This window comes from Thermoascus crustaceus (genome assembly GCF_041956765.1).
Source record: "Thermoascus crustaceus strain CBS 181.67 unplaced genomic scaffold VTN00scaffold_4, whole genome shotgun sequence".
Taxonomy (NCBI): Eukaryota; Fungi; Ascomycota; class Eurotiomycetes; order Eurotiales; family Thermoascaceae; genus Thermoascus; species Thermoascus crustaceus.
Window position 1 is genome coordinate 55,109 of NW_027192530.1, and position 7,803 is coordinate 62,911.

At 56.9% G+C, this 7,803-nt stretch overlaps 3 protein-coding genes across 3 annotated transcripts; 2 read left to right on the top strand and 1 right to left on the bottom strand.

Annotated features, from left to right (window-relative positions):
• Positions 1–212: 212 nt before the first annotated feature.
• Positions 213–1,577, bottom strand: VTN00DRAFT_6618 (uncharacterized protein; the record flags this gene model as incomplete). The annotated part of the gene is made up of 4 exons (XM_069433274.1): positions 213–949; positions 1,011–1,083; positions 1,139–1,389; positions 1,451–1,577. The coding sequence occupies 4 exons, from the start codon at positions 1,575–1,577 to the stop codon at positions 213–215; spliced, it is 1,188 nt and encodes a 395-aa protein (XP_069286672.1).
• A 428-nt stretch (positions 1,578–2,005) lies between these two features.
• On the top strand, positions 2,006–5,407 carry VTN00DRAFT_6619 (uncharacterized protein; the record flags this gene model as incomplete). The annotated part of the gene is made up of 6 exons (XM_069433275.1): positions 2,006–2,049; positions 2,129–2,238; positions 2,326–2,711; positions 2,773–3,055; positions 3,116–4,202; positions 4,255–5,407. 6 exons carry the CDS (start codon positions 2,006–2,008, stop codon positions 5,405–5,407), a joined length of 3,063 nt encoding a protein of 1,020 aa, XP_069286673.1.
• A 1,020-nt stretch (positions 5,408–6,427) lies between these two features.
• On the top strand, positions 6,428–7,024 carry VTN00DRAFT_6620 (uncharacterized protein; the record flags this gene model as incomplete). The annotated part of the gene is made up of 1 exon (XM_069433277.1): positions 6,428–7,024. One exon carries the CDS (start codon positions 6,428–6,430, stop codon positions 7,022–7,024), a length of 597 nt encoding a protein of 198 aa, XP_069286674.1.
• Positions 7,025–7,803: the final 779 nt, after the last annotated feature.

Below are 7,803 nucleotides of genomic sequence, written 5' to 3' on the forward strand. Positions count from 1 at the left end.
TTCTTCTCTCTCTCTCTCTCTCTCTCTCTCTCCCCCCCGTGCCATGACGACAGAGCATCCCCGAGGCGCGGTCATGCCGCTGAAACCAGGAGGTCTCGTCCTTCGTGGTATCGCCCAAACTGTGCCCGTGAGGGCCAACGTTACTTGATCTAATCTGATCACGCCGTATCTGTAGCCTCTTTGCTGTCTGGCTAACCTACCTAACCGTCCTGCTAACCCTCCTTGCCAGTAGGCCGGATCCTCTCCGTGACCAGCTCCGTCATCCGGACCAGCCCTTTCAGCCGCTCCGCCGCCGTGTCGCACACAAAGACCGCCACGATCGGCCACGCGTGGATCGCATCCGCCTCCTCCTCCACCTCGCATGCGCATCCCGCCTTGCACACCGTCTGGCTCCAGCGGCGGATCTCCGGTCCGAACACCTCCTCCGATCCGTAGAGGCAGACGAACCCCTGCGAGGGCGATGCGCGCCGCCACCACGCCGCGTCCTGACACAGCCCCGGCGACGCGATGGGGTCGTTGAAGGAGACCGCCCTCCCGACGTATTCTTTCGCATACCGGTGCAGGCTCTCCGCGTTGAGGTAGTCGCTCTCCGTGTTGCGGTTCCCCGGCGACACGATGGTCGTCCACGGCGAGAAGAGGGCGGCCAGGCCCGGCCGTTTGCGGCCCCAGTCCCCGCTCCGTCCGTACTCCAGCAGCAGGCTGAGCATGATGGTGGCGCCCGCAGAGTCCCCGCTCAGGCAGATCCGGGAGGAATCGTCGACCATCGACAGCACAAAGTCGTAGCCCTCCAACGCCTGCTGGATCTGGGTCGGGAAGACCTGGTCCGGCACCAGCGTGTACTCGAGCGCGAAGATGGCCGGGTTCCGGTATCCCGCGCGCCGCAGCACGGTCAACCAGGTCATCAGAAACTCCAGGTAGAAGTAGGCCGATCCCATGGAGAAACCTCCCCCTGTCGCTGTTCAGCCCACCAACGTGGGGAGTAGGTGCCTAGCACGGGGGGACAAACGAACCGTGGGAATAGTAGATGACGATGTCTGGTTTCTGCAGCTCATCCCAGGCGATCCAGACGCCCTTCATTCCAGCCTAGAATCCGCTGAGCGTTCGATGTGCTGGGAGTGAGGGACTGGCGGAGACCTACACATGCGATCTCCTTGTAGAAGAAGGGCGGCTGCAAATAGCCGTGCCGCATCATACGATAGCGCAGGAAGGGCAGCGTCACCTCCCTGGCAAAGAAGACGCGACCGACCCGGGGAGGGATGGCGGCGAAGGCGTACTTGACGCATCGCACCACGACCTCCTGGAACAGCGTCGCGTGCCGGTAATACGGTGCCTTGCGCGCCTGGGGCGTCAGGTAGCGCCGGCGGACGATCTGGATGGGGAGTTCTAGGACTGTAGACCACGATTCAGTACGATGTTCATTTTACGTCGGTAGAGCTCTCTCTGTCCGGACCTAGGAATGGAAGGCTGCGGACGCCATGGTAGAGCGTGGTGAAGGGACCGGCTTGCAGGATGAGCTGCGGCGCCAGGAGGACCAGAAACATAAAACAGTCGAGATACGAGATACAGCTCAGCAGCATCTCCGCATGGTCCGGGCCACTCCACCTTTCCAATGGCGGGACCTGTGATTTAGATAGATCAACGGACGAATGAATGTCTCGAGAAATCGAATTCGATGGATAGAAAAAGGCTGAAAAGCACTAGGAAAATGACATGATTGAAGTTGTTCACGATGCATCCTGTCTGCTCGGCGAAACGTTGCTCCGGGCTCAGCGTCGAGGCGACAATTTCGGCGCCGCGATGGCTGTCCTCAGCCCGTCACCGTCTCACGATATTCTTCCCCCTCGACGCTCCACGGCCATGCCAGCTGCCTGAGCAGCTTCTCATTGATGCCTTCTCCTCCGTCATGTCTGCGCGCATGTCCGTCTTCTTTTCTTCCCCTGCGACCTCGTGAGAACGGACAGCTCAGCTTGCCTCCGACCACGTGAGGCGATACAGACATTCCCAGATGGCTGTGGCGGACCAGCCTGCGGGCTTGATGGACATCGCAAGGTATGCAGAGGAGGATATGTTTATGCTTCAGACGATTCCTGCTGGCCTGTTCTTCGATGTACTGACATCTCGTCATCAGCTCCCTCACCCAGGATGAAATTCCTTTCAAGCTGCGATGCGCCATCTGCAACAAGCTCGCCGTGAACGCTTTTCGTCTCCCGTGCTGCGACCAAGCCATATGCGAGAACTGTACGTTGCTTGCCACAATCTCTCTCTCTTCTTTTTTTTTTGGTTTCGTCGCCTTCAAGATGGAAGTAAGGTGCTGACCGTCTGCAGGCCAGGCATCTCTCCCCGAGACCTGTCCCGTTTGCGCACACACTCCCATCTCCTCCGACCTGTGTAAGCCGAACAAGGCCCTCCGCACCACCCTCAAAGCCTTCCTGCGAACGGAGGAGAAGAAGCGGGAGAAGGAACGCCCGTCTGCGACTCCTGCCACCCCCACTGCTGCGACACCGGCCGATGGTGCCACCGCCCCGGCGGAGGCTCAGGCGGCTGCGGGTGCGCCCGAACCGGTCGCCGCGGACGATGAAGCCTCAAAGGCTGCCCCCGTTGTGAATGGCAAGCTGGAAGAGCCGCCTGCGGAGTGTCCTGCTCCTGATGTGACCGAAACGATAACTGCAGGCGAACCGGACGGCGATGTCGAGCCCCAAGCGGAAGCACAGGTAAGTTCTTGCATATTAGGCTCCAGTGGACATCGAGGCTGTCGCTGACACGGTCGGGAAGGCCCACGAGCCAGACGGCGACGCCGCCGCCGCTGCTGCAGACGCAGGCGCCGAAACTGCTGAGCCGGATGGAACGGGCCAGGCAGACGGGGCTGCGGGCGGTGACCAGGCACAGACCCCTCAGCAAGGGACGACGCAGTTCCCCGGTTCGGTGTTTCCCAATGGCATGGGTTTCGGCGTGAACGGTGGGATGTTTCCGAACATGGGCTGGAACGGTGGCCCCGAGTTCAACCCTATGGCGCAGTTCATGCCCAGCGGGCTGTTCAACTTCCAGAATTCTATGGGTAGGTGGCATATCCAATGACCCTTGACCGCAGACGCAGGGCTAATACGGGATGCGGCAGGGATGCCCGGGATGGGGATGGACCCAATGGCCGCGCAGGGTATGTTTGGAGGCTACGGGATGAATATGAATGGCATGAATAATGGCATGAACATGGGGATGAATTACGACGCGGGTCAAGGGATGTATGGAGGATGGGACGGCTCTCAGAACAATATGTGGAATGGAGGCCAAGATAAATTCAATCCAAATGCTTTCCCGAATGGCATGGGTCCTGAATTTGGCGGCCCCTCTGGATTTGGCGGATATAATATGTCTCAACCACACGGAAACTATATGCAGCAGCAACAGCAGCAGTTCCCTCCTAACCAAGAATTCCAGAACGGTTTCTATGGCCCTGGATACGGCAGAGGGGGCGCTCGCGGCCGCGGCCGCGGATATTTCCAAGGCGGTCGTGACCGCGGTGGCTTCATGGGCCACATGCAAGCTAATTACCCAGCTAATACTAACTACCCAGGATCTCAGAATCAACCACCCTCTAATATGCAGCAGCCGAATGGAACCCCGGCCAAGCCGGATGGCCCGGGCGCTCCAGAGTCGGCGGCCCCGACCGCTGAAGATATCAAGAAGTTCAACGATGAGCTCGCCCCTGGCGGCGAAGATGAGCTTACTGAGGAGCAGACCAAACCTACTACTGACAGCATAGAGAACAAAGACGTGCCCAAGGATGAGAAGGCGGCCGACGCACCGTCTCTGGAACAACCCCCAGCGGAAGAGTCACAGCTCCGTGGTATACCGACCATTGAGAGTATCGACCAAGCCTCCAATGTCCCGAACAACATCCCCACCGGTCCGGCGGGATACCAACCCCAGCCGGGATTTGGCTTTGGTAGAGGCGGTCTTCCCATGCGCGGAGGGTTCCACGGTGGCCGTGGAGGCGGCTTTGCCAACGGACCGTTCGGGCCATCGCCTCATCAGCCTGTCCCTCCGACGGAGCCAAGGGGCCAAGGTGTGGCGGGAGCACCAGCGGCGCCCAGGGCCATGCGAGAAGGACTTCCTAACACGGGCATGCGAAACAGAGTCTTCCCAGGCCGAGCGCCGATGCCTCCACCTGCACCTGTGCCCAAGCCGGCAGACGATGCGAAGAGGTATGTATGCTAGCTTCCGGTTCCCGTGACATATCGATCTAACACTCTCTAGAAGTGCGACCCCGGCAAACCGCCCGGAGGAGCCCCGAGCACGGTCGGCTTCTAGGTCCAGGTCGAGATCGAAGTCCAGGTCCAGGTCAGGATCCAGGTCGCCCGACCGACACCACTCCCGGAGTCGCCGGCACCGCCGTCACCGGTCCCAGAGCGTCGAGGACAGCGAACTCGAACGACAGCGCAGGCGGGACCGCCACAGGAAGAGATCCCGCAGGGAGGACGAGGAAGAGGCAGTCCCCAAGGACGACAAGGAACCCCTCCCGCGTCCCCGTTCAGAGTCTGTCGAGTCCTCACGGAGATCTTCTCACCGCAGGGACAGGGACCGAGAACGAGACCGCAAGAGCAGCTATCGCTCCTCCCATCGGTCGCGTCGCCACCGCAGCCGTACCCGCAGTCGGAGTCGGAGTCCCAGTCGCAACGGCGAATCGTCTCGGTACCGTGATCGCGAGTCTGTTCCTCCCGAGGAGAACGCAGCCGAAGCCAGGGACAAAGCTTCGGTGTCTGGTGAGAACCGGGACCTCTCCAGTCGCATCAGCAGCAGCCATCGGAAGGACCGTTCCAGCCGGCCTGAAGAGGACAGAGAAAGACGCCGTGAACGCGAGCGCGAGCGCGAACGGGATCGAGACCGCGACCGAGACCGCGACAGGGATAGGATCCGCGATCGCGATCGAGACCGCGAACGCGAACGCGACCGGGACAAGGATCGCAAACGGTCTCGCAGGGACCGGTCCGAGTCTCCTGCGGACAGCGACTACTCCTCCCGCCACCACTCCCGACGGCTGAAGCGAAGCATCGACGACGACGTCCGCAACGGTGATAAGGCCCGCAAGCGGTCCACGGAGAGAGAAAAGGACCGTGCTGCCGCGGAGTCGAAGCCCACGAAAGCAGCGGAGCCGGAGAAGGACCCGCACACCCTGGAGCGCGAGGCGCGGAACCGCGAGCGTCTGCTCAAGGAGCAGCAGCGGCGGGAAGCCATGAACGCGGACCGCGACAAGGCCGCCAGCCGCAGCAGTCGACGCGAAAGCAGGCGTGAGAGAGAAAGAAGCCTTGCGGGCGGACGGCGCCTGAGCTACAAGTACGAGGACGAGGAGAGCGATCGGGCGCGAACGGCGCGCATCGAGCAGGAACGGGAAGCCAGTCGGTGGGCTTGAGACTTGACGTGATCTGATAGATTTCGACTTCCCCCCCCCCCCCCCCACCCTTCTTCACTTTTTATGAAGTTGCTGTTGTCGTTTCAGCATACGGTACAGTACATATGGGCAGGTATCATTGCGAAATATTAAATAAAAAAAGGCATCTGCTGGGGGCTTGGGAATGATGTGATGTGTTGTCTTTCTGATCTGCTCTCTTTCTTGCGTGTATTTGTTGGGCCGTCGTCTACCTACCTATCTACTGTAGCTAGGGTTTCGGCTGGATCTGGTGGTCGGTAGAGAAGAGATGCAGCGCTGCGTTAGAAAATAAATAAATGAATAAATGTATGATCGAGATGGTTCTTGGTTGATGTGTTTAGGATGATGGCTGTGTGCTCTAGATACCGAAATTTTGATGGTGGTCCCGAGCTATCAAAGGACCTTTTCTGGCATGTGTATGATGCAGAGAAATATATAGACAGGGTCTCAGCCTGGGCATCCCTCTGTACAGTTGTTCATTTTGCAACACTGACGGTCCAGGGTATTCCTATTCTGGGGTCTTCGGAGGAAGCTGGGAGAAAGGGATTTGGGACTACAAGGCACTACCGCGTCCCGGAGCAACGCAGTTCTGGCCCTTCTGGGATGCTTTAACACTGGCAGGTGGAGCTACAACCTGCAAAGGAGAACAATGGTATCCTACGACCCCGTCATGACTGCTTGGGCGAAGGGGAGCTACATCAAGAACAAGAAGCTGGGCGGTGTGATGTGGTGGGAACTACAGCCGCGTTCGCGTCAGACGAGGCTGGACAGTCTTGTGCACAGACGTACCCCGCTGAATGCATCCATTACCCACTCTATTTTTCTCTATAGGTGATTGCATTAAGTGACCTGATCATGCTGGTTGGTCTGGGGCCCCTTTTGCACAAGTTTCTATTCTATCTATATCAATAATCATCAGTGATCCTCATTGCCACAATGCCAGAAAACCGGCTGTCGCCTGAGGATTATACAGTGGGATAGGTCTGTGCCTTGCCGCTGGAGATGACTGCCGCCAAGGCCATGCTGGATGAGACCCATACCAAACTGCCGCAAACTTCAACAGACCAGAACAACTATACCCTGGGAAAGGTTGGTGGCCATAATGTGGTGATTGTCTGCCTTCCATCTGGGGTGTATGGTACAACATCAGCAGCAACAGTGGTCTCTGAGATGTGGTTAACCTTCCCAGCCGTCCACTATGGCCTCATGGTTGGTATTGGAGGAGGCGTGCCAAGCAAGGAAGTGGACATCAGACTGGTTGATGTGGTGGTCAGCAAGCCTACTGGCACTGTCAGTGGAGTAGTTCAATATGACTACAGCAAGGCCATCAAGGGCAGGCACTTTCAGTGTACTGGCACATTGAATCAACCACTGACAATTCTGCTAAATGCCATCTCTCAATTAGAGTCTAGCAAAATGATGGGCAAGAGCCAGAGTATTTCAAAGATGGTGTCAGAGGTATTGGATCAGAATCCAAATATGAAAGCAGCATTTTCACGGCCTCCTCCAGGATGTGACCATCTTTTTGCCACAGCAGATGATTATTCCAAATCAGAGAACACCTGCATTAGCTGTGATGAGGGCCAGCAGATCAATTGAACACCACAAACCTCCAGTGAACCCCAGATTCACTATGGTGTCATCACCTCAGGCAACCAGGTGATGAAAGATGGCCGATCCAGGGACCGCATAGCTGAAGAGCTCCATGTTCTCTGTTTTGAGATGGAGGCTGCGGGGATCATGAATCAATTACCATGCCTTGTGATCTGCAGAATCTACAATTACTGTGATTCACATAAGAATAAGGAGTGGCAGGGCTATGCAGTGCTCACTGCAGCAGCATATACTAAAATTCTTCTCTCAGAGGTGCCAGCCTCTCACAAGACTGCAAGATGGCACAAAAGCTGCTGGATGGTTCCATTTGATTGAAACCCACAGTTTCTTGGACACCATGATAAGGTCATGCAGCTAGCAGAGAGGATCACTGGAAAATATCAGTCCTGAAGAATGGCCATTGCTGATTTAGGAGGAGTAGGGAAGACTCAGATTGCATTGGAATTGGCCTCCTATATCTGTGAGAGGGATCCACAGTGTTCCATCTTCTGGATCCCATCAACCAGCATAGAAACTATTGAGCAGGCATTCATGGGTATCAGTGAACAGTTAGGACTGCAAGATATAAACCCCATAAATGCAAAAATATGGGTAAAAGCCCATTTGAGCTCAGATATAGCCGGCCCTTGGCTATGCATTATTGATAATGCAGATAATGAGAACATATGGATACAATCCAATGGATTACCTTCTGTGCTGAAAAGCTATCTTCCACAAGGCATGTATGGCTTTATTCTATTCACTATGCAAAATGTTACGATCAG